Source organism: Phalacrocorax carbo, chromosome 8, assembly GCF_963921805.1.
Source record: "Phalacrocorax carbo chromosome 8, bPhaCar2.1, whole genome shotgun sequence".
In the NCBI taxonomy this organism is placed as follows: Eukaryota; Metazoa; Chordata; class Aves; order Suliformes; family Phalacrocoracidae; genus Phalacrocorax; species Phalacrocorax carbo.
The window spans coordinates 43941698-43966043 of NC_087520.1; the positions used below are offsets into that span (position 1 = coordinate 43941698).

Below are 24346 nucleotides of genomic sequence, written 5' to 3' on the forward strand. Positions count from 1 at the left end.
CCTCACAGGATTAATACACTTGCATGCATGTACAAAATACATTCTTATCGTTAGGTTAGCCTTTGTAGTCGAGCTGGTTTGCTGTGTTGGAAAACTTCTGTAAGTGTCAGCAAATCATAGCTCTTTGCAAGATAAGGACCTTTGTTTGTCCCATTTGTGGTAGATATTAGGCTCAGAAAAATGGGCCGATTGGCTAATAGTGGCTGTATAAAGAAAAATATATTTGTAACAGAAATCATGTATTTGAAAATTTGCCCAAATTGATTTAAAAGAAAAGTGAAATGGAGAAGAGGAAAAACGTTTGGGGCTTTTGGGTAAATGGTATCCTTCAGCTTTTGTCACACCATCAGAAGTAAATTTTTGTCATAGTGCAAAGTGAAACATGGGAGAAGTTTTTTCATTTGTCAGTAGCACCGAGGAATATTAGCCAGGGGAGTGATTAGCTGCTCAAATAAGAGAAGCTCAATTAAACACTCCAAGAGACTAGAGCTTTGGAAATTGTGGGTTTTTTTTAAGTACAGTGTTTACCCTCACTAATTAGTATGAGAGAGGAGATTTGTGTTCTGTGCATATTTTTATATGTTAACAAGGCATTGGATATTTTTGATTTTACACTTTGGAGGGATGCCCTGTGACTTCGTAAAGCCATCAGATATTTCAGTAAATAGGTTTGTTTACAAGGGACTGCTCAGAAGAATTATTCTGAATGCGTGTTTTAAAATAGATTAAATTGCATTAAACTTGTGTGAGGAAGAACTAATCTGGAAGTCAGGTGAATTTAATTTAGTTGCTTACAAATATTAATTTACTTAATTAAACAAAGGTGACTTTAATTCCGTGTTAAGTGTATCAATTCTGAGTAAGAGTATTGGCAGAGATATTTAGGGCATTTTATCAAATCTGCTTTACATTTATACCTTTAATTGTCTCTGATCAGTCTTTCTGAGGGTCCCAGGACGAGGGCCCCCTCCTAGCAAGTGGTTGTGGGACTGCTCTAGGCTTTTTGCTCCCCTTTTTGCCTTTATTTCTGAATATGAAAAGCCAAGAACAGGGAGGAGTGTTTGTCTTTACTTTCAACTCATAATACGGGAATAAGGCAGTTAATAATTTTAAATTTTGATGGGTGATGAAAGAAACTGTATTATTGGAAGATGGATTTCTGTTACTCTGTACTGATGCTTGCTCTGTCTTGGGATCTTAGGACTGTTTTCTCAGAGTTTGAAAAAATATTTTTCGTTTGGGGAGGTAAGAAGGAAGTAATGCAGTATGTTTGCCGTGTGCGATTATCTCTGTTAATGTGGTGATTAAAATGTGAGACAATTTTTCATTTGTGCTGCTTTATACAACAGGAATGGTATTTCTGGTGGGTTTGTTAGGCAAGGATTAGCAAAGCAGTGTCTGGCCTGGGGTCGGGAAAGGGTGGACAGTAAAAGAGCTGATCTGGGAACTGGCTACATGATGCAAGAGATCGGAAGGGTTAGGAACGTTTGTGGTAGCTGCGATTTGAAGGCATCCAGGGCTGAAGTGGGAATGGAGGTGGGAGGAAATGCCTCTGGTACACACCGTAACCCGGTTCTCATTTTTCGCATTGGGTAAGAGTTGGAGCAGCCTCCTCCAACCCTGAAAAAAGCCCTTTGGGAGGAGTGATGAGTGCAGCGTAGATCCACCTAAGGAGCTCAGCTGGAGTCGGTTTGAGTTTGGCTGGCCAAGGCCTCCTGTTGTGTATGTGTTAATGAGATATTTTCCATTGTCTGGTATGAGCTGTCATCCCATATCGCTCCCCCAGATAATGGCAAATTGACTATAAAATATTGCTCTGTTGATCCAACTTCCACATGCTGGTCGGGGGAGAAAAAGTGGGAATGTTTCATGTCCCTCTTGTAGTTTATCCTTGGCTTCCTGGCTTTCAGTTAATATTTTTCTTCTAGCTTAATATTGTTCCAGGTAATGTTTCAGCATTGGCTTCTTAATGCCAATGTACATATACTTAATTTAGAATTAATGGGAGCCAGGGTTTCAGCCAGGAGAAAGAAAGGAGAAAAAAAAAATATGCTGGGAACATACAGCAAATTTCAAGAAAAGCAGTGTTTTACATGAGGAAATGCTGGTAAATACTTCACTGAGTAAACTATGTGGAAACTATATTGGCAAAGTTATTCTGAATTTGTTGACTGAGGCTTTCTAAAGCTGATAACAGGATTACAGTTAGATAAGTTTAAATTTTATTGGGGTTTTACCCTTGGTTCTGAAAGCAAGGTTACACCACTGCTAAAATTTTCTATTCTAAATTGAAATTCTGAATTTGGAAGAAGGGCATTTTAATTCAAGTTGTGGTCGTAGCTGCTGTGGTTGCAGTACCCAGTGTAGCTTACTTGGGCGTTGCTTTCCTAGTCCACGCATTTAGCGTTTAAACCGAATTTATTTCTTTTCCCCTTTCGGGTTTTGGTGCAGGAGCTCACCGTGGCTGGTGACAGCAGAAGTATATTTTGTTCTGCCTGTTGAGAAGGCAGAAATGTGTTCTGTCAGGGTGTTGGCTGATCGCCCGTGAGCTGTGTCTGACTTACTGAAATTGTAATAAAATTTGTTTAAATGGAAATAAACACTAATGTTATGAAGACACATTGCTCTGTGTGTGTAGTGGCTGTTCTGCCAATCATAGTTGGGTTGTCATGCCCTTGTTTCAGGGCTCTGTGACAGAATATTTTGGTGGTACTTTTCCGATGCGAAGTGGACTGCTTTCAGACTATGACCCATGAGAAGTGGAGAACAGATGTCAGAAGTGTGAAATTATTTGTTTGTGCTGAAGAAAGGTTTAATTAATTTCAGTGATTTTTTTTTCCTATGGATTTTGGAAGGCCAAATACGTGCATCGCATGAAGTGTTGAAGTGGATTTAAACAAAACCATTGCGAATCCTTTGGAACGTTTTACAAAACACATTGGATTTGTGGCTGTAACTGCTTTAAATGCAACACGTCAAGTATCGGTGAAATCTTGACTCGTGTAAATAGACAAAGCTTTAAAAGCTGAATTTTGTTCTAGTTTGTCCTTTTTTAGTGTTCAGAGTGGCGGATGTCTTCCTTCAAGTTGAGGGCAGGGTTCTTAATATTACTAGCAGTATGTAACATTATGAAACAGTAACTGTAGCACAGCTGTTTTATTATGTTAAGCCTGGCTGGTTACCAGGATTTCTCAGAAATGGCAAATAAAATTTGCCAAAATGGCATCCATATGCACTAATGTATTGCCAGTTTTTTTTGGGCGTGCTGCCGCAGTCTGTGCTGTCCCAACAGTTTTTCACCGTGATCAGAATTTCAAATGACTCAGTATTGGCAGTGCTGGTATTTTGAGTAAACAATTCTGATGCGTGGGGAGTCCTCCTTCTGAGATGGGCTTTCACAGCGCGCAGCGGTTGCTCAGGCCAGCCTCAAAATTCATCTGTAGGTTGTGCTGCTCTCTTCAAAAATTTGTTCCTCCACCTGTCTGGCTTAATGGCTTTCTTGTGCTCAAGTGGAAGAGGGAAAGAGGAAAATCTTTATGCGTAGTTGGATTTGATTCAGTGTCAGAGTTAAGGGATGGATTACCATTTCCATTGGTGAAGCTCAGATTGTCTCTCCAGTGTTTTTTTTGCTTCAGGTTAAAAAGGAAAAAAAACCTGCTGATCTCTTGGTATTCGTTGTCCATCTTTTTGTAAACTGTGGGAAAGCACAGGTATGAACGATTCCAGTGATTTTAACTCAATTTTACAGGCTGAAGGTTTCTCTTAAAACACTAATAAATAACCTTGACAGAGAATTCCAAGGGAGCAAGGCTGAGAAATATTTTGGCTCTAAAATTAGGACCATATTCTGAAACTAGTTTCATCAGAATTGAGCCGTAGAAAAACGAGGCAAGTTCAGTAGCCAAGAAAAGAAAAAGTCAAGTTTTGCTTCAAGTCTAGTTGTAGTTAGCTGCAGGGCAGCTCCCTGTTCCTGCTGAATGTGTATGAAGATTTTAGAAGCCTGTTAAAATTCATATATGTAAGGATCTTGTGTGCATATACATCTTCACAGAATGCAGTAATTGCAAATGTAGCGTGGCTTTTGCGATGTCAAGACTAAATACTAAAGTCTGATCACTTCCAAGACCTAAGTAATAATTCCTAAGTTAAACCCCTGCAATTTAGGATTGGTCTTGTACGCTCTTAAAACTTCTAAAGCAAGAGATCAGTTTAAAACATTTTATTTTGTATTTTATACTGATGAGCTGTCAAATCTGTGAAGCTAAATCTTCTCTTTATCCTTTGGGAAAATGCAGAAAGGTGGATCAGCAAAGGAAGTGTGAGCTCTTGTCTCAGTGCTAGTATAGGAAGATTATTCTCACAGGCGATGCAGGTAGTTCAGTTCCTGGCTCTTTGACAAGGCTACCAAATAAAGCAGCAGCTGATACCGCTGGATGATCACTTTGTAGGGTGGTCACTTCTGTAAGGAACGTTGTCTCCTTTTATAGAGGAAGAATGAGAAAATAAATGCTGTACTGATCAAGCATGTATGTGTTAATGCTCTTCTTGCTGCTGTTTTTCAGGATTGCATGACTTGTACAATTACTTACTTGGGGGCCTGCAGTGGTGTTTGACTGGATATCGCTGCCTGGTTCTGAATGATGTCAGAACAGGATTTGGCAGATGTTGTTCAGATTGCTGTTGAAGACTTGACTCCAGATAACCCAGGTACAGTAGAGATGGTGGTGATGGCATGAGAAAGATCATTAACAAAGTGGAAGTCACTGTTGAGCTTTTCTTAAAAATATGAAGCGGTGCGGCAGATTTTTTTTCTGAGAGGCACTTGTTAAGGCTGCACACCAAGTTTGCAATAGCTTAACTTTAGATCAGGTTATTTTTTCATTTTATGTTTCCTTTAAAGGCTTTATTGCCTGGGGCTTTTTTTTTTTTTTTGTGCAGAGATAGACTAATGCCGAAAACCTTGAATGAAATATGGCCTCCGGCAATATTTTGGTTTCATCCAGACCAAATACATGTTTTAGGCTTTCCCTCAAATGAGAACTGTGACCCATCTGTTACGAGTTGTTGTTTTACTTGTAAAATAGTTTCTCTTGTACATTATTAAAATTCTTTGTATGTACAACAAAATGACAGTAAATGCTTCTGGAAGCAGATACTGTGATATCCCTTGCTTAGAACTTGACCTACTAAGCAAAAATGTGTTGAGATCAATGACAGACATTGATCCTATGCTGCCATTACGTGTGAGTAAGTGACTGAAACAACAGAAACTGCAGGTCCAGAAAACAGAATCACGTATCAAAACCCATTTTTTTCCATGCAGAAAGCAAAAGTTAATTCAGAAATGTTCCCAAAGAGTTGGAGGAGAAGCTGGGACCTGCCTGTCTAGCCCAGCTGGTAGGTCGCTGTTCAGGATTATCGCCTGTGGTGTGGTCAACCTTAACAGGTCTTCCTTTGCTCACTTTGGTGAAGGAACTTGTACCTGGTCCGATCTCAGGTGATGCTCTGACCGCGAGGCTGTTTGGGGCTCTACCTCTTGATTTTACCACCCAGGCCTTCCAGTTCTAAATTCAGTCATTTTTTGTGATTGTTTTTTTCAGTGTTTCCCTTTAGATGAAAGGCTATTAGGACCTATAGGTCTGCATATGTAGGGATTTATTGTGGAAAGCTTGCAGGAGTTTTTGTCTATACTGGGGAAAAATAACCCGCTACTACGCTGAGCAGTGGGTGTTATCCTCTTGTCGTACGGAACTCCATTAGTACTTTTTATGGCTTTGTATAAACGCGAGGGTTCAGAAGCCTGTAGAATCTGTCAGAGCAGAACAGCTAATGTGGCAACGGCTGCCTCGTGGTAAGTCCCTAATAAAAGAATCCAAGGTAATGCTCGAGCGTTACATCCTCAATGCATTTGAAACAAAGTCTTAGATTTGGATGAATGCTTTTTTGAAAAGCAATAAATAATTGTCATATATTTAAGAGAAAACCTGAGTAAGTGTAAAAGAATATGTACAATATGTTAATAAAATGCCTTATATTTTTTTTTGTTTTATCCATTTAATGTCTTTTTGATTTGAGCCTTGTCCTCTTGTATTATAAACTATAATGCTTATTTTTCTTCACAGTTGTGTTGGAGAATCATGAAGTGACAGATGATGATGTAGAGCCCGCTCTGAAACGTCAGCGTATAGAAATTAACTGCCAGGATCCCTCCATTAAGGTTATGATAATGCCTTTTACTGTTTTTATTTGTAATAGCAATTAAGTTAGCTTTCTTGGGGAAATATATTAAAAGAATGTAAAATAAACTGTTTATACATAATACTGGAATTATTCATAGCCTTCCTGTAAATGTTTGTTCATTTCTGTGCATAAACTAAAAAATCTGGGTATTTGGCTAATTTTCCAGTGTAAAATCAGGAGCAAGAATTTAATATGTGGTATAAAACGTCGTCAGGATTCATCCAGTGACTCAGACATCACTGTTGGAACACTTTTTGATAAAAGTGAAGAAAGTTGTCCTAAAAGATAAACTTGAGCATGTATTTGTATTACAATTTGTAGATACTTTCAGCCTGTTTTAAATTATTACTTTAAGCTAACAGCGTTCTCCTGGTAGTTAAGCCATATTTGCTTCAGGCTCAGTAGCTCAGGCTTTTCTGTACTTGCAGAACTTCCCCTGCTGTTCTCACTAGTGTGCTTTAGGGTTTGGGTTTTTTTTTCGTCTTGGAGCGTAAGTATATGAGTAGTATTTTACTGCCACACAGGTTAAATAATATGTAATTCTGTATTTTGAAATGCTCAAAGAAACTGAAGCTCTGTATTGAAAGAGCACTGGGGGAGCCGCGCTGTAAACCAGCTTGATTAGGCGTGTAAATTGTAGCGGAGGGCCACAAGATGGCATAGTTGCTGTGTGCAAAGGAGAATGTGTGTAACGTTATCCTTTAATGGCCTGTTTTTCCCAAGAGAAACCCAGCAGAATATGCTTTCTTTTGAGTAAAATTGTGTAGGAAAACAGATTTTTATTTATTTGCTTTTCTTGATTTGCTGTTCAAGAGAAAACTTAAGTGAGTGACATTAATTGTCTCTGAGGTTATTTGTGTTGATATAATTTCCACTGTAATCATCTGAATTTATCTGTTTGGGCAGGAAAAAATCTTATTTAACTGTATCCAGGAGGATGCGTTCATAGATTTATAATGCTTTTGTTTTTACATGTATGGAACGAAAGGCTTTGGCATGTCATTTAAATGATTTTGTGGTGTATGAAATCATAGTAACAAAGTGCTTAGGTGAAAATGTGTTTGGCTCGGGTGCTTTTGGCTTCTCAATAAAGATCTGGAAGAATCTGAGAATGCTAAAATGCTCCTGGATGTCATCAATTTTGTACGTGGCTGAATTCTGTCACTAGGCGCACTGCTAGTTCCTTTAGAATTGTTTTCCAGCCACATTTATCTGGAGCTTCCTTATGTGTATGTTGCTGAAGATAAATGCGTAAGTCTTTAAAATCAGTTTCTTTTGCGTTCTCCCCTTTCTAGTCATTCCTGTATTCCATTAACCAGACAATATGCCTGCGGTTGGATAGCATTGAGGCAAAGTTGCTGGCACTAGAGGCTACCTGTAAATCACTGGAAGAGAAGTTGGATCTTGTCATGAACAAACAGCATAGCCCCATCCAAGTCCCCATGGTGGCAGGTTCTCCTCTTGGCGCTACACAGACGTGCAATAAAGTGCGATGGTAAGAGAAGACAGATTACTCATCAGCGTGCTTTTTAAAATAATGTAAATCCGTTTCTTTGGCATCAAGCTCTGCAGCTTTATGTATAGCTGTCGAGCTTGGTGTGCTGTTTATGAATGTAGAATAAATTTATCTTGAAGGTAACTTTTGTACCAGTTTCATGATGTTACTTCGAATGAGACAGTGGTCCATGGACAGTTTGCAACTATTTCCACATTTCATTTTGACTTAAACCAGGCTGATTCATCTGTCCTCTGGAAAAGACTCATCAGCTATTTTAGGTTTTTTAGACTTGCTTTACTTTTATTTATGTGGCTGTTTTGAGTTAATGAGTTCATCATTGTCCTAATTGCTTCTCATTTTGCTTTTATTCACCAGAAACACAATGGAATTTGTTTTATGTGCTTGCTTTCTAAAGACTTTTGCTAGAATACTATCTGTGCTTATTTTGGCATTAGAAGTTGGAGATGGAAAATCTATTAAATAATCTAATCCACTTTGAAATAGCAGGTTTGACCTGCAGTACCTTTACGTATGAGTTGTCTAATATGGTTTTAAATATCTAAATCTTGATGTGCCTGTCACTTTACCATGGAGATGAGTCCAGTCAGAGAAATATGCTTATCAAAAGATCCTTTTGTCTAACAACTTTTCCCTCGTTCATATTTTATAGCTAGAAAAAACTTAATATTTCTCTAAATAATTACTTTTTATTCTCCATTACAAAGGTGTATAGGCAACTTTCACATGTCATACCGTTCTAGTCAAGATACACCAACAGTTCATCTTTTGTCAGTCTGTTTTTCCATCTTCTGATCTTTTTCATCGCGCTCTCTGAACTTTTTCAATATCTGAAAACAATTTTGAATGTTTGGTACGTTATACTCAGTGCAGTGTTTTGGGGGTGCTACTCTAGAGCTCTATAGAAGATTAGTTCCTTGCTTTTTATGCTGTGGGACTCGTCCATGTGAGGTAAGGAACCACCCCACCCCCCAAACGTTATCCGTTTTCTACTAGGCTGCTTCTTGCTCCCTGCTGTATTTTTTTTTTTTACCTCCAGTATTGCTATTTTGGTAATAGATATTAAGTTAAAAAATTATCTAAAGGTCATAATTGTGTTTTGTTATGCTCTTTCAGTTCATGCATTTATGAAACAGGCTGGAGTATAACCTTGCTACCGTAAGGGTTCTGAGTTGGAGATTTTTACGTAAGAGGGATGCACCCTGCTCACACAGCAGCCTGTTGCCTCACAGTTATTCACTGAGTGTGATTATTTCTGATGAAAGTAGGCTAATCTTTTTAAAACATACCTTATTTGTGTTTAAAAATCTAAAATGATACAGAGGCCAATGTGTCCCTTGATCTCTGTTTTAAAAGTTCAAATGTCCTTTTTATTTTCAGTGTATATTTGCTGCTGTAACAGTCACCTGTCTAGTTAGGAACAGCTGATGTCCTCAAACATTTCCAAAACAACTTTCCTTTTTAGGTGTCCAAATATAATGTTTGGGCCCCAGTTTAAGATTCCCTTATTGGTCCTTGTTCTGTGCTGGTGACGAACACCCTGACCATTGGACATCCTCCTTTTCCCTTTTCCATTTAATTATTCTTTAAAACAGGTGCTGTGTCTTCATTCAGCTGTGCTTTGAAGGCTTCCCAGTCATACATGGGAAAGGTCAATTATGGCTAAGTTCGATTTCAAAGGAAATAAAGTACATGGAGTAACTATTTGGATCATAGAGCAAGTAACCAGAAATTACACCAGTGTTCTTGCTAAAAACTCTTTATCAATAATCATTTCTCAAGGAACCTTCTTTAAATCTGTTGTTAATTTTTGTTTGTCATTCTATTGGAGATCTTCAAGTTCTTGTGTGTAAGCCGAACTTACTGCGGTTTGTGCATAAAAGACTTCAGAAACGTTTTCAGAAATATGTGGTGCCCTTGGGAATTTATTAATTTGTGTCCAGTGAATGCTTTCCTCTGTGAATGGCACTATTTTGAGTTTCTGATGGCATTTGTCAGACCTGAGGTGTGGTTTGTTTTTTTTTTTTAATCTCTGTAACCATCAGAAATCTGTCCTGCGTGTTAATGGTGAGCTGGGTGTTTAATGTTTTGGGTGTACAAATTTATGACGACGGCTTCTCAGACAGTCTGAACGTAATTTAGAAAGAAGTCTTGAAGACTGCGCCCCAAATATTTGTTAGTGTTGGTATGAAGTTGCACATTATCGAATACATCTTGCCAATACAGCACTGAGGGCTTTTTGTTCTTTTAGCAGTCTGTGGCCTATATGACTCAAAAGAAAATAGTTAGGGGTGTATGTGTTTCATTTGGCATTAGTAACGCGTCAGTTTCACAACGATAAAATGTTTCGCTGAAACCCCCCAGTCTCATTCTTAAAAACATGTATCGCTTGTTGATTATTTCCAGTTAAAGCCTGTGTGGACTGTTCTATCAGCTCCCCTGTATTGTTCCCTCTCCCCCTTGCACTGCAGGTGGAAGCGGGGAGCTGCCAACAGGAGGTAGTATTTGCGATCCTGATTTTCAGATTCTGCATCTGCGCGAGACTCTTCAACCTCCTCCTCCTGCCACCACAGTAATGCCGGGTTTGCCACGGAGAGAAACGTTGCAGTTAGCAAAAGCGTGTCAGCCACATGGTGCTACGCTGCCAGTAAAGCAGCCTCTCATGCTTTTTTCGAGAACTACCGTAGGGTTTGTGTTCTTTTCTCTTCCGCCCTATAGTGAGTTTTGTGTACAGTTTTCCTGGTAATTTAGCTACTTGTGTTAATCTGGTGCAGATTTAACATAATCAAAATTTGTTTTACGGCAGTGCACCCACTAAGTGTATGAACTGCGGTTATGAATTCACAGTTTGATTGCTTTGTGCTATCTGTGCTTTTAAAATTAAACAAATTTCCTAAGACTTGTCGGTTTGAGGTAGGCTCAGGGTCATCATCATGTGATGAAAACAAGGACAGCTTGGACAGAGGAGCTTTCCTTTGTGTCATCTTGTGGTGGGATCGTGTAGTTACAGCGTACCAGGTGAATTCACAGCTGTGCAGTATGGCCTGCCTTGACTACGATGTGGAATTTTATGCTGTGGGCAGCTCTGTGCGTTGGCTGCTTACAAGACGGAGTGATGAAGTATCATCTGTCCATATAGCTGCGTGAGGAAGGCAGGAGTCGTGCTTTGTAATGGTTGTCAGATTTACGTGCAATGAGAAGTTAAGTTTAGTAGAAAAGACAACAGGTTGATTTATTGGGATAACTCATACCTTTTTTGTGCCAAACTGTTGTTTCCAAGATTTAAAAATTCTTATTAGGGAAATGAAGCAGAAGTTTTCGAGGAGACTTGCAGTAAATCAGGAACCACCCCACATTAGCAGCTCCCAGGACAGAAATGCAGTGCATTTTAGAGTCTCATTCTGCTTTCTGTCTCTTTATTAAACACACAAGGAATGATAGGTATGGAAATCTTCCAACAACCTTTTCTGGATATGGGGTTTTTGAAGGCTTGCTGATGTTTCTTGGAAAACCATGAAATGTTGTATTCAGAAATTGCAGTTACTGTCTGCTGCTCTTGATATTTTGCATAAGTACATCTTCCTGAAAGCTGTGTTGTGTTTGTGATTCTTCTGTTCATATTGTTTACTCTGATCCGCTGTTACAGTACCTCATTATATACCAGCTAATTGCAGTGCAGATAAGGAAGAAAATACAGGGTACGTGGTGCTGTGTAATGAATAATTTGTACGAACAGTTGAGATACAGAGGAACAACAGGCTAAGGGCTAACTTTTGGATCTCCAAGTAAGAAGTTTAAGCTACAGCAAAAACTACCGGGAGAATACTTCTTTTGAAAGGAAGTAATTTCGAATTTGTGAGATGTAAACTGTTTTTGGGGAAGCAGCAATAGGCCGTAAACGCTATGGGAAGACTTGTAGCTGTTGTATTTCAATAAATCATCACGTGAAAATCAGAACTGAGCGAGTGCAATTTTGTACAGGTTCTTGTCCTATGTCCTCTGCCTTTTCACTGGATGAGCCTCGTGTTTCCTGTATGGTCCGTGATGCTCCCTGCTGTGGGATTTTGAAGTCTTGTGCTATTCCTATGCTAGTAGCATATGTGACTGCTGTGGGGTAATGGATGAGACCTTTCTGAGTTCCCGTTGGTGGGGTGTAGCATTCGGGCCTGTCCTTACCCCAGCCTCAGATTTTAATGGGTGTTTAACATCTCTCTGAACTCTTCCTTTTTCTCAGATTTGGTCATAAGAGTGCAAAGTATTAGCTGGGACTGGAGAAGCGGCATGATGCTAAATCTAATTTTCCTTGAGGAGGGGGAGAAAAATAGAGGAGTTTTGGCAAGTATTTTCTCAAAGTTTACTGGCTGCTGCTTAAAGATACGTAGTTATCAGGATTACCTACGAAGACATAGCGTTGATAGAGTTTTTAAGATCTCTTTCTCAGAAGAAAGGCCGTCAGAAGGTTTCAGAACTAGTAGAATGGATGGCAAAGATCCTTAGATCTCACAGACTTATGCTGAACTGTATGGAGCTTGAAAAGAGCCAAGAACAGGAGCAAAATAATGTCAGCGATTAGTAATGGGAGCGCGTGTATTGTTCCGGTGTTCTGAGCTTTGTCCGGCGTTGTGCAGTGTTAATACAGCCCTGCTTTTCCATCCAGGAAGTGATTGCCTCTCTTCCTCTGTCTGCACCATTTCCTGGCAGTACGGCTATTAAAAACCTCTAATTTCTTTTCTTTATGAAGTACCATGCTGGTCAAAAATTCCAGTAGCTGCTGAAAGTTTCTTGGACAGGAGAATTGGTACAATGCCTGGTGGCCTGTCAGTGTGGCAGCCTCAAACGACAAGTTTGAAATTTAGCATGTGCCCAGGTCTTGAGATTTATAAATTGACGAACGCGCGGTGTGACAGCGTGTCTAAAATCTTTTATCCGTGTTTTGAAGAAAATATTTCGTCTGAGAGATTTCAGTCCAGAAACTGTGTTATTTTTGTCAACATCTTTCCATTAGTCACTCTTCTGAGAGGGTGAGCCCAAGTATAAATGGTTAAGGTTGATTGCTTCAGATAACATAGGAATTTGTTTTGGTTTCACAGAACCCTCCATCATTTGTTTTCATGGGTATTTTCTGCAAATACTCTGTTGTACAATCCTGCTCTGTTATTTTGGAAATTTTTCTTGGGTAAATAGATGTAACAGAGAGCAGTTTTTAAAACGTATGAATTTTGGAGAAGCTTTAAATTTAAAATAGGTATTTTCTTCCTACTTAAAAGTGTTTCTGATGAAATACAGGAATTTGTAGGTAAACGGGGTTTTCCTTTTGTTCAGATATTTTCCTTGAGCCTTTGTTACGGTAAAGTTGAAGTACAGACCACATACATCTGGTTCTGTCCCATATGCACTTGTGGCTAACCGATTAAGGATCCTGATTGCGAAGTGCAGGGATAGAATTGCATATATTTTTGTCTTTAATGGGAACTGGAGAGTTAAATGGAATTGCAGAGTTTAATGCACTCAGTTACTGTGCAGAGACCTAACATGGTATCCTTGAACAAGGCTTGAGTGGGTTGGGCGTTAGCTTATTAACGTGGAGGTGCTTTGGATATTGTCTGTGGTTAATTGTGGCGTTGGTGGGTTCAATCTGCTACTTTTAGAAGGCAACGTTGGTCTTTTTTTTCGTCTTAAGATACAAACCAAGTTTTTTGCATGCGAAAGAGAAGGCTTGATGCCATTGTGTACCAGATGGGTTGTACGAACTTGCTTTATTTTTGTAGGTGTAACTCATTAATATGTTTGTTTTACCACTAAGTTTAATCAACAGGGTGTTTGTAATAGGTTTTGACGAACAGGATTTGCTCATCCACTTTGTTTGCGGTGTGCCAGTTGGCAAGCCTTTTGGCTCCAGATTTCCCAAGTTCCAGATCTGTGTTTCTGGTGTGTGATTGTTTCTTTGTTTACATGTGGTTTTGTAGTCAAATAATGCAGAATTGAAAACTGAGATGATGTTAAATGAAGTTGTAAAGCAAGGGGATGTGGGGTGGAAAGAATTGTAGGCTGAGTGTTCTTCTAGATTTAGCAAAACTTGTTGCTTCTGCATAAAGCCTGTAGAAAAAAAAACCCAAACAAACCTAAAGAAATGTCATCAAGGCATTGGTATAAAAACCAGAATAGCTAGTTTTTAATATATATATATTTTTTCTGTGAGTTCCAAGCCCCTTGACCAACCTAATTTCATGTTATCAGGTATTGAATAGTTTTTTCATTTTTCTTGCATTTTTATCAGAAGGATTTTTATAGATTATAATAAACTGTCCTACTATGCTAATCCAGGCTTTTAAAAAGAATAGTAATTCTTCAGTTCTTATCGCTAAAGAGTGGCCGTTGGGTCTCTGGTGTACATAGTTAACCTCTTTCCCACATTTGCTGCAGTTGATACTATAACTCATTTGGTGATGAAACCCATTATCCAAGTTTAATTTTTAGCTATTTTTCTTAAGTAGTTTTTTTTTTTTTTGAGTGATAAATGAACATTGTAAACCTTCAGGATCGTTACTTTCACTGAAGAGCTGACTGTCCCCCCCTGGAGATACACCCTCTTCAGGTCTGAAGACCCTCGATTTGCAGGAAGAATTTTTTTAAGTAGCCAGTTTGAAACAAAGCATATATTGAGACATATAGTACCCTGAAAGATATAGGCTATATGGTTTATTTTCAAGTTGCAGGTACATTACCCTCCCTGCTGTAAGCCTGATCTCATGCACTGAGCTCTAGGCCTGAAAAAATATTTCCCTGGAAGCAGATTCAGTCCTCAAGACAACTCAGCAGGCAGCTCAGCGAAAGATGTAAAATTAAGCCGTGTTTTGGGGGGTGGGAGGGAGCGAGTGTTACGGATAATGCCTTGAAATTATAGTCAGTGATTTGGGGTGTTAATCAGAATGTGTTATAAAGGCTTTATTTGGAGAAGTGTTGGAGTTCGTTAGGCTTTCTGCAGTTCTTGTCATGTTCTATAAGCGAGCCAGGCTTATTTATCCTTCAGCGTATCTTATGTTAGAGTCTCTTTCTGGGGCCTCATCCAGCAGCGTCTGTAGAGCAAACCTTTGAGTCTGGGAGTGGCTGACAAAAACACAGATGAACTTCTGTCATTGTTTTGGACTGGACCTTGTGGTATCAATAAATTAACGTTTCCCTGTCACTTTCTGTCATCAGTCAATGGTAGTGTGTGCAAACATTTATTTTAAATTACCAGTTCAAGTGTAGGGTCTGTGGCTTCAGCCAGTAAGAGTTCTGTTTAAAATTAATGGGCTTGTTTCATGAAGGATTGAGGATGATTGTGCTGCCCTCGTGTGAATAGCTCTTTCATGAGCAAGTCCAGTCTGTTTATGTCTGGGCATGGAAGGGGTTGAAGGAAAATGGCACAAATGTCTGCGATCTATTTTCACCATGGTCATTTCAGGTCCGCTCACAATTAGGGGACAAAGGCAATATTAACACAAAGTAAAGATCATAATTAAAATGTCATGACTTTAGGGGATTTTCTGCCTTCTTATGAATTTAAAGTTTTTGTTTAGAATCTCATGTTTTTTTAAAGAGCACATAAATATAAGCAAAACTTTGATATTTAGATACAAAATTTCTGGTGAAGTGGAAGTTTGACTGAGGGAGTCAGAATTGGAACTGCCATTCGTGATTACATTGATTGGTCCACAATGCTGTTATTTTTCAGGCCTTTTGGGGCCTCTGTTTTCAGTTCTACTATCTGCCATTAGTTTTTTTTTTAAAATCCTTACAGCAAATTGGTGGTAAAGGGCTTTCTTACACATGCATTTGTATATAAACACACACACAAAGCCACACACAGGCACACTCACTCTAGTTTTCAAGTTGAATGTGTGAAGTGTTCTATATGGTTTTCCTAAATGAAGGAAGTTAGCTACTGTCACCCTATAATGCCAGCGGTATTTTAGTCTGGAAGAGTTGTTGTGGCTTCAAATATATAAGTGGACAGATGAAAAACTCAAATACCTTCTTGAGGTGGAGCAGAGATGTTTATCTGAAAATTACAGTTCTGTCTTGCATTTAAAAATTCAGTTTATGAAACTGAACTAATCAAATAAGAGAATTCTTTGGTTAGGTGTCAGCCCCTCTTTCTTTATCTAGGGCTGCAGAGTGTTAGTTTCTTTGACTTCGGTATGGAAAAAACCCAAACAAACGACCCTTGACATCTTTGTTTCCTTGGAAAACACGACAATACTTTCCAAAGTTTCCTAATTGTCATAAGAGCTTGTCAGCCTCAACATCTTGAGATTGATTCTGGTCCTGTAAGAATACTGATTTACATGTCTTTTTAACCTGCATTGAAACATGCACTTCATGTAGAAGTACCTGCTACGAATTAAGGGATTCAGTATGTTTAGGATCAATACAGCTTTATATTATATTGAAAATAGCTTAAGAGCTGTCATGACTGATTTTTATTGTTGTTTGCTGTATCCTGTAAGGGCAGTGCTCAAACAGTGGTAATTCTTGCTTTGGACATTTATATTGGAGACTTAGATATTTTGAAATTAAGCTTGCCCTGTTGGTTGTCTGTCTGGAGTTTTTGTTACAGACTATCAGCAAGTGAAGATTTTTTTTGTTACAAACCATTGTTTTGTGCAGATTTTACATTTACTCCCTTCACTATTGGGAGTTAAAATTCACACAGGACTAAGGAGAAATGGCATCTTGGATTTAAGAAGCTTGTACAGCGGTGTTCTCATTGGAATTTTGCATTCCATTATTGTTGCACTAAGATATTGAGCAGCCAAGTGTTTAGTAATTTGTTGTTGGGATTTGATAAATTCAGAAACAATGTATAATTTCCAGATAGCATTTAGGTTGAGAGTGCGAGGTCAGTTATGGAATTAAAACAACACTTTAATACCAACGTTTCATCTGTGTTTTGGAGAGTTCAATAATTCATGCATGTATGGGGTGGAACTTAATCTGTTAAACTGTTCAAACTGACCAAGATTTGAACTGTGTTGATTCATTCTCTCAAGTCCAATTTTTCTTAAGTTAATGGTTTCTGACGAAATATCATTTATAATAGTCCAGTGATTCAAATGAGAGCCTAGCAAGTAGCAGCTGATAAATTATGTTTGAGCAATGGATGCAAAATGTGTGGCTTGGATCGTTTTGATTGTGGTGGTAGTGTTTAAAATGTCCCTGTGAGGCTTAAAACACTAGAAATAATCTTCTAGAAAGATAAAATTTGGAAATCTTAGCTAGCATTTTATTTAAGACTTCAAGCAATGTACACTGAAAATGAAGGAAGTGTATTACCTAAGACTTCAAGTTTTAGACAAAGGCTTTGGTCTTGTCGATGTGTTACCAGTCTTAATATTTTACTGTCTGCCAGGTAATCATACAGTGAGTTTCCCTGGTTGTTACTTGTAGTCCATGACAAATGTGAAATGCTTTCAATTAGGAGGTGTAAAGCATGGAAAGTAATTTGTACTTGCTCTGATTCACCCGTGGGTGAAGTTTGGTTATTCGCACCTAGCTAATACACAGGAACTTTGTTCTGCACCCGAGACCTTTAGTGAATCCTTTTATTTTCATTTTGGAAAGCAAAACCTTACGTGAAAGCTATGGCACCAAAAGCAGAAATGCGGTTGTGTGAAGTCCCTTGTGGTGCAATACGTTGCACTCGACAGTAGTTAAGCTGAGAAACGAGGCAACTGAACACGCACAGAATTTGCCCCTTGTGCCAAGCCATTTTAGAAATCAACCTCCTTTAATCGTAAGGGTATCTGAGAATGGGAGAGGTGTACATGGGGATCGAAAAGGCTTTGAGTTTTATACACAGGTTAGGGGAACATTTACTAGTGGAATTAGTGTCTAAGAACATTTAAACCCCATTATAGTAGCAAAATGTGGGCTGACCTACCCCCTTGCCATATTCCGTGAGGTCATGTTAAATGAATTCTGGGGGAAGCAGAACATTTACTTCAGTTCTATGGTTCCATGAGCGTAGCCAGCTGTTGCATTCAAGAAATAAATGTAAAGGGTGCATGACTTGAAATGTGGCTCAGGCCAAATGCCTTCACGTGGCTCATGCTTTTCCTTTTGCCTAAATAAACAATTGAAAAGGATTATTGTGTTCAATGGAAGTGGACAGTTTTTACCTCATGAATGTTGTAAAGTGGATGAAAATGATTATTAGGATCATATTTTAGTGCAACTCAAAATCTTAATATATTTGAAGCAGTGCACCGGCTTGTGGAAGCATATATTACATGCTACATATTTTAAGAAGTAATTTATCAAGCATATAATAAACAGAAGGGGGCAGAAAAGCTTTATGTATTCATTTGGATTCCAGTTTTTAGAATTTAAATAATGTTACAGTCTCTGGAGATGCTTGGGAGTTTGAAAACCCAGCAGTAAGAGCACTCCCTGAAAACTTTTCCTGTAAGTTGGGGTGTTTAATTCCGCGAGTACAAGGCGACGAATGAATGGAGCGCAGCTAACCAGTTTGTGATTAATGGGGGCAAGTTTTCGTCTTTCTTTGGAAATGACAGAAATTTAAGTTGTGTTTCAAAATCATTTGCGTACAGGTTTACAGCAGATTGAATTACCAGTAATGCTATTTTTAAAAGTTGCAAAACCAACTGGCCTCGCTACTTACGGGAAATGATACATAGTAGTACAGTTTTAAAAGAAATAATCTACAGTGTTTTTGGAGAGTCCTAGTTTTACTTTAAGCAAGGTGGAAAAGAGCTGTAGATGGATTCAGAGCTTTGAGAGGATGAAACAGCCTAACATCTAGCAAGGTCTCGGCAAGGTTGGTAAGATGGCAAAGAGCCAGTCTTCCATCTGCTTTATTTGGCAGCAGATGCTATTTAACTGATACATTTCCAAACATAAAAAACACACTGTTTGGAATCTGGAAGTCTTTCCAAACAGAATTTTTCCCTTTTGTGGAACTGTACATTTTTGCGTATCTTTAGCTCAATCTCTTTGTTCCATATTGAAGGGTGGAGTGTGAGACAGGAAATCTGCTCCTAATAACTCTTGAAATTGTGTTCTGAGTGAAGAGTGGGGTTCCTTTAACGTCCCTTCATGGAATGGTATATGGACATTAAAGATTCAGTACCAGCTCTCAGAATAGCCGCATCTTTGGCCTCTCTGTAGAGGCGTGTGCATGGTGGCAAGTGTACGTAACTGGTCAGGTAACCGTGAAAAGCGAGAGAAACAGACATATGTGATGGAAATTATTTACAAACTGGCTCTGTAAGAGCTGTGTGTTTGAGTTCTGTTCGCAGAAACCTATCGTGTTTATTTGCAGCTTGTTGTCTGGTGACCATCAAGGCTTCAGTTACTGTAACTAGTGTCTTGAAAGCCAGTGTATAACGCTGCTTCCTTCACCCCCAAACTTCTAATGCCACATCAGTCAGGCTGATATCAGATACTAGAATTTGTAAGGAAATTTGGAAAATAAATCTAGAAGTAGCTAATTGTATAATAAAGGACTCAGTCTTTACTTTTGTTTCTAAACACATGGCAATTTTTATTTTAGTGCTAAGGCTGCAGTAGACAATTTATTGTGACTGTTCAAGATCAGTCAAGCCTACATATTTTGTTATGGAGGATGACTGTCCTTCCCTTAGCTCAGGCTTTCTCATTTCATGTTTAATACACTCTCCAGTAGGCTGCAGTACTACTAATTGAGCTCAGGAAGTTAAGGCTCAAGGAGGGGTAACAACTGTAAATTTCTTTCTATGCTGTCTGAAAAAAAATATATCTTTGCTGTTATATTTTTATGAGTGCATTTATCTTTAAAGAGGCTTGTATTAACCTGTTAATTATAAGTTGTGACCTGTCCTTTCCTTGTCCATAATGAAAAATAGAAGACTAATATTAATGCCACTTCTGTTACAGTATTTTTCAATCCTAGTTATGTCGCTTGCACATGATCTGGACATACTGGTGTTTGCTGCTTTTGGGTGCCTGCTTAGGCCAAAAGGTTCTTTGGAGACGGTGTTTCTCTGTGCATGTAACTTTTATGGAGTTTCAGTTGTGTTCAAAAAAGGATAAATTGGTTGTGGTTTTGTTTTGTTTTTTTTAAGAAAACCCCAGGGTATGAAGTTGCTTGTGTACCCATCCAGGTGTTGTAAAATCCCTGAAGTAACAAGCCTGACTTTAAGTGATGGGTTCTTTGGATCACTTGTAGTGTTATCTGGCTGTTGGTGAGCTAGTTGGAAATGGGTGTTGTCATTTATGAATGATTACCCTTGATTTTACAGGTGCGTTTCGCTTTTCTCAGAGCAGAATAATCTACAACAGATTAACAGCTTTTAAAATTGGTTGATAAAATTGGTCTTAAAGCTAGTAATTCATGCCTTTCTGATTGTCAGCCAATTCAGAGGCTCTCTCTGTAGGTAAGGCTGAGTACAATAAACTCTATCGAGATGTATTTTGTAACGTGCAGAATGTCTGGCCCGCCCTTACTTGAGCTGAAAATTTGTTAAATGTTCTTAAGCTGTTAACAGTATGTTTTGATAAATGCTGCATTTGCTTTATCTTTATTATAAATTGATTACAGCTTTCTCAGTTTTCAGATCCATGAATCTCCCTCCAGTGATGGCTGGTGTACTTTGGCTTGTCTTGTTACAGGACCTAATCGTTAGTGCTGTCTTTATAAAGTCTGCCTCTATGCGATGTTCCAGATGCAAAGAATCCAAAGATAATTTTTGATGACTGAACTCTAACTGCAAATGATGGATAACGCTGCTGCTTTTCTGGCAATTGGCTGTGACTAGGCAAACGCAGCATTTAGGGACGTTAAAACTTTAACCGTTCCAGTGCCCATACAGCTCTCCTACAGCAGGTGTCCCGTGGGTCTTCACCTCGGTGAATGGTTTGGTTGTTGGTGAGTTTTGCTCTCTCCTGGGAGATGAGGAGCAGCATTCATTTATTTGGCATAAATCCAGTGTAATTTTGTGTATGCTTTGCCGGTTTGTGGTTTTGTTCATGTATACCATAGTGTAAATGCATAAGTCAGTTTTCTCATTCCTGTTTGGATAGGGAATCTTAACTGTGTGTGCAGAAGGCAAAGGAAACAGGTGGTGATCAAGAGGAAGGAGCATTTTAACATCACCTTCCTAAATAGCGATGAAAAGATCCAGGGAGTGGCTGTTCTTACAGATGAACACAAGTGTTAGTGAAAGATAAAAAAAAGAAAAAAACCCAACCCCCCAGCACACTTCTAAAATGGAATTTTTCTGTATCATTTGAAAAACATTGAGATTTTCTTCATGGTAGTGCTAATTGTAATATTCCTCCACAGGCCCCAGACATGCACAAGCTGTACATTTAAGTCTTCATGTTTGTCTCCAGCAGTAAACTGGAAAATACTAGAGTTCAAGGTCTCTTTCCCAGACTTGCTTTCCTTAAGGCTGTGTTTGGCTGGAGACCTTCAGTACAAGCAGTCTGCCAGCAGTAACTCCAACTCCTGCTTTCCTGATCTCCTCTCTTTCTGCATCTCTTTCTATTACGTACACTAGAGGAAGAGGAGAATGAGACCATCAGGAGCCCAGCCTTCCCGATAAGCAACACACCCTGTGTAGGTGTTGGAGCGGCCACCGAGTATTGTACCGGTGGGAGCCAGCAGTTCCCCTGGGTGTGGACAGCTGAATGGCTCTAAGCTCTGTCTTGGAGCTCTTATTTACCTATTTGTGGATGCTCACGTGTGCAGGGGAGGCTCAGAAATGGTTTAAACAGAGGACTCTTCTTCATTAACTGGTCGAGCACTGCTATAAGTATTTAGTTAACTGGTCTATTTTAGTGTGTCTAGGAAAACAAAAATAATAAATTCTTGTCTGAAAATTTCAGTCTGAGTTTTTCCACAAGTAATTTTAATCCATTTGGAGAAGCGCTTTTGATCTTGTACCCTGTGGAAGATAGAAAAGTCAGTTAGTTCCTTTTGCTTTATTCTTCTCTCTTTTAAAATTAAAACCTCATCTGGGAAGAGGAGAAGATACGATGATCTTGGTACTGCCAGAAGTTCTTTTATGTTGTGGGCTGCGTTCCGTGTGATTGACAAGTTATTGGCAATGAAAACCCCACTGTTAGAACTAATGATCATATCTGACTCACACGGTTTCCATACTGAAAATTACCTTTGGCAGCAATTTTCTTATGCAAAATGTAGGCTTCCTTTTATATTAAAAAAACCCAGTAGACGCTAAATATGGTCACTTGAAAATCATTATCTGGTATGTTTAATTTCTTAAATTACAGATGAAAATATTTCTAACAGATGAGTCGGTAAACGGCATTTTAAAAAAAGTCCAAAAATACTATATCGTCTGTAGGTCGCATGCGTTTTAAATCTTTTACTAAGTTGTGTCCAAGAATAGGCAAATTACAGAACCAGTCTCTCCAAGTTCTAATGCTTATGGGGAAAGGAATATGTGAACACAAATGGAAAGTACTGAAGCCGATGCAACAGCGCTGGGTTTCTGAAGCACTGCCCCGACCCCTCGTAATAGTTTCTTTCCATCTTCTCCGCGAGCATAGTACTGGCAGCACTCGTAGAAAGAATTGCTTCATTTGGGATCTGAGTGAATATCAGAAGCTTTCCTCCTCCTCCTTCGTGATTTTTGTTTCTGTATTTTAGTACATAAGTAATGATTAAAGTTGATTCCTCTTCAGTATGAGATGTACAGACTGAAAAAAGAAATCAGAACAAGCCACTATGAGGATGCACTAGGCTGTATTGTTAATGATTTCCTCTGGTGGATTTTGTCAGGTTGGCCCAATATTTTGACTGTACATAGAATTCCTTGTTTAATTCCGTGTCTGTTCAGCAGATTTCTTATTGTTGTCTCTTTAAAATAAATCTGGAAACAGAGAATAGCACATCTCACGGGGAAGTTACTGAGAAGCAGATTCCTGTATCTGCAGGGAACCTTGTGGATATCAGTTTCTCCTGTGTACAAATTGGAGTCTAAGACAAGCCGGTGAAACCCTCCGTTTCCAAGCATAATGCCACCTTTTTCTGTTGGTCCCAGTAGTTATATTCTTCTTCTTCCAGATAAGTAACTGCTCAAGTTTCACAGCATCAGCTCTGAAAAATTTCTGCCTCATGATGCCTCATTGTCAGAATTTGTCAGCAAATTCTGTAGCTGTTCTTGGTCATTGTGGAACATGGACCAGAACTGTAGTTCCTTGGTTAATGTCTGTGACGTTCTGAATGGAGAGATTACCTCATCCCCCTCATGCAGACCGCTTTTGAAAGCATCATTCTACAGGAGTTAAGCATTAAACGTAAGAAATTCCTTCTCCTTTAAGACTGAAAAAGGTTTGAGTGAGTTTTACTGGCGTCTTTGTGTTAGTAGATGTGGAACACAGAAATAATCTTTTATCCAACCCGAATGATTCCTGGGAACAGACAAGAAACTTCATTCAGTTATTTTCAAACTAGAGGTAAAGTTCTGACTTGGGCAAGTTAATCCCAGAGAAAGGTTAATTGGTGGCTGTAGATTAGTTAAGCTTTTGGAAATGATCAACACAGCACATTTTAGCCTTTCTCTACCATTGTGCTTCCTGTGGGACTCTGCCCTCCAAAGGGCTCTGCAGATTGAGTCCTTACGACGCGATAACAGCCCGTGTCCTAATGTAAAACAGTTGATGGGCGATAGGGCGGTAGTTGTGGCTGTTACAGAGCTTTTCCTCCTGTATGTGGTGCCTGGTTTTGCCTTTGCGCTGTATAGCCCGGAAAATACCTGTCAGTTAAATGGTATGTTTAGTTAGTGGCTCCTCCCAAAACAACTGTGAAGGTAGATTTTCCCTGTCAATCATCCACTCTACTTACTGGGAAAAGTAAATTCTTAGAGCCAGTGTTTTTGTGGGTGTTTGTTTAGGGATAAATTTGAAAAAAATGTTTATGCATTGAAGTAAGCAAGCTTGAACATGCATTTATGCATTGACAAGAGGATAAATCCATGCTGGTGGGTTGTATAAAAGCATCTCCTTATCCTAGATTTGCTTGAATTAGCTATGTGCCATCCGGGTCACTCTCTAGATTCTAGATTCTTATAAAAAAAAGGTGGGGGAGGGCAACCCCCTTAACCTCTTCCTTATTTTATGTCAAATTTTAGACTAAGACTCTTTTTCAAATATAAACTTAATAGGAGCAAAGTCCTAGGGACTTTATAAATGTAATTTTATTGCCTTTTATCTCTACAGCTGAAATTAATTATTCAGAGTGTTCATTAAAAATAAGCTTTGGTAAGTGACATTTTAAACAGGCGTTCCGAAGTGATTGCAAGAAAGATGATGATAAAGAACAATGACTAAAAGGAAGTGTAAAATCCTTGAACATTTTAAACTGGCCTGTATAAACTTCCAGTGTAGGTATTTGGACAATTTGGGAAATGCACTGAGAAGACACATTGCTAGGCTGCGGAACTGCCAACATTGCCACAGATTGGAATTTTATCAAATATTTGGTGTGGCTTTATTAAAATATGCAGTGCTGGCATTGAGAAAATAGAAGTTGCCGTTTCTTTTTAAAAATAAGAAATGTGTGGGTTTTTTACCTCTTGA

At 38.8% G+C, this 24346-nt stretch overlaps 1 protein-coding gene across 2 annotated transcripts in view; it reads left to right on the forward strand.

Moving 5' to 3' along the window:
- Nucleotides 1-24346, forward strand: part of BANP (BTG3 associated nuclear protein) — a 153239-nt gene that overhangs the window by 10145 nt on the left and 118748 nt on the right. For both annotated transcript variants that reach the window (XM_064459735.1, XM_064459736.1), the window contains exons 2-4: nt 4563-4707; nt 6123-6217; nt 7536-7735. In XM_064459735.1, the coding sequence (XP_064315805.1) occupies nt 4638-4707; nt 6123-6217; nt 7536-7735 (365 nt within the window). In that variant the 5' untranslated portion in view covers nt 4563-4637. The remainder of the gene's footprint in view (nt 1-4562; nt 4708-6122; nt 6218-7535; nt 7736-24346) is intronic.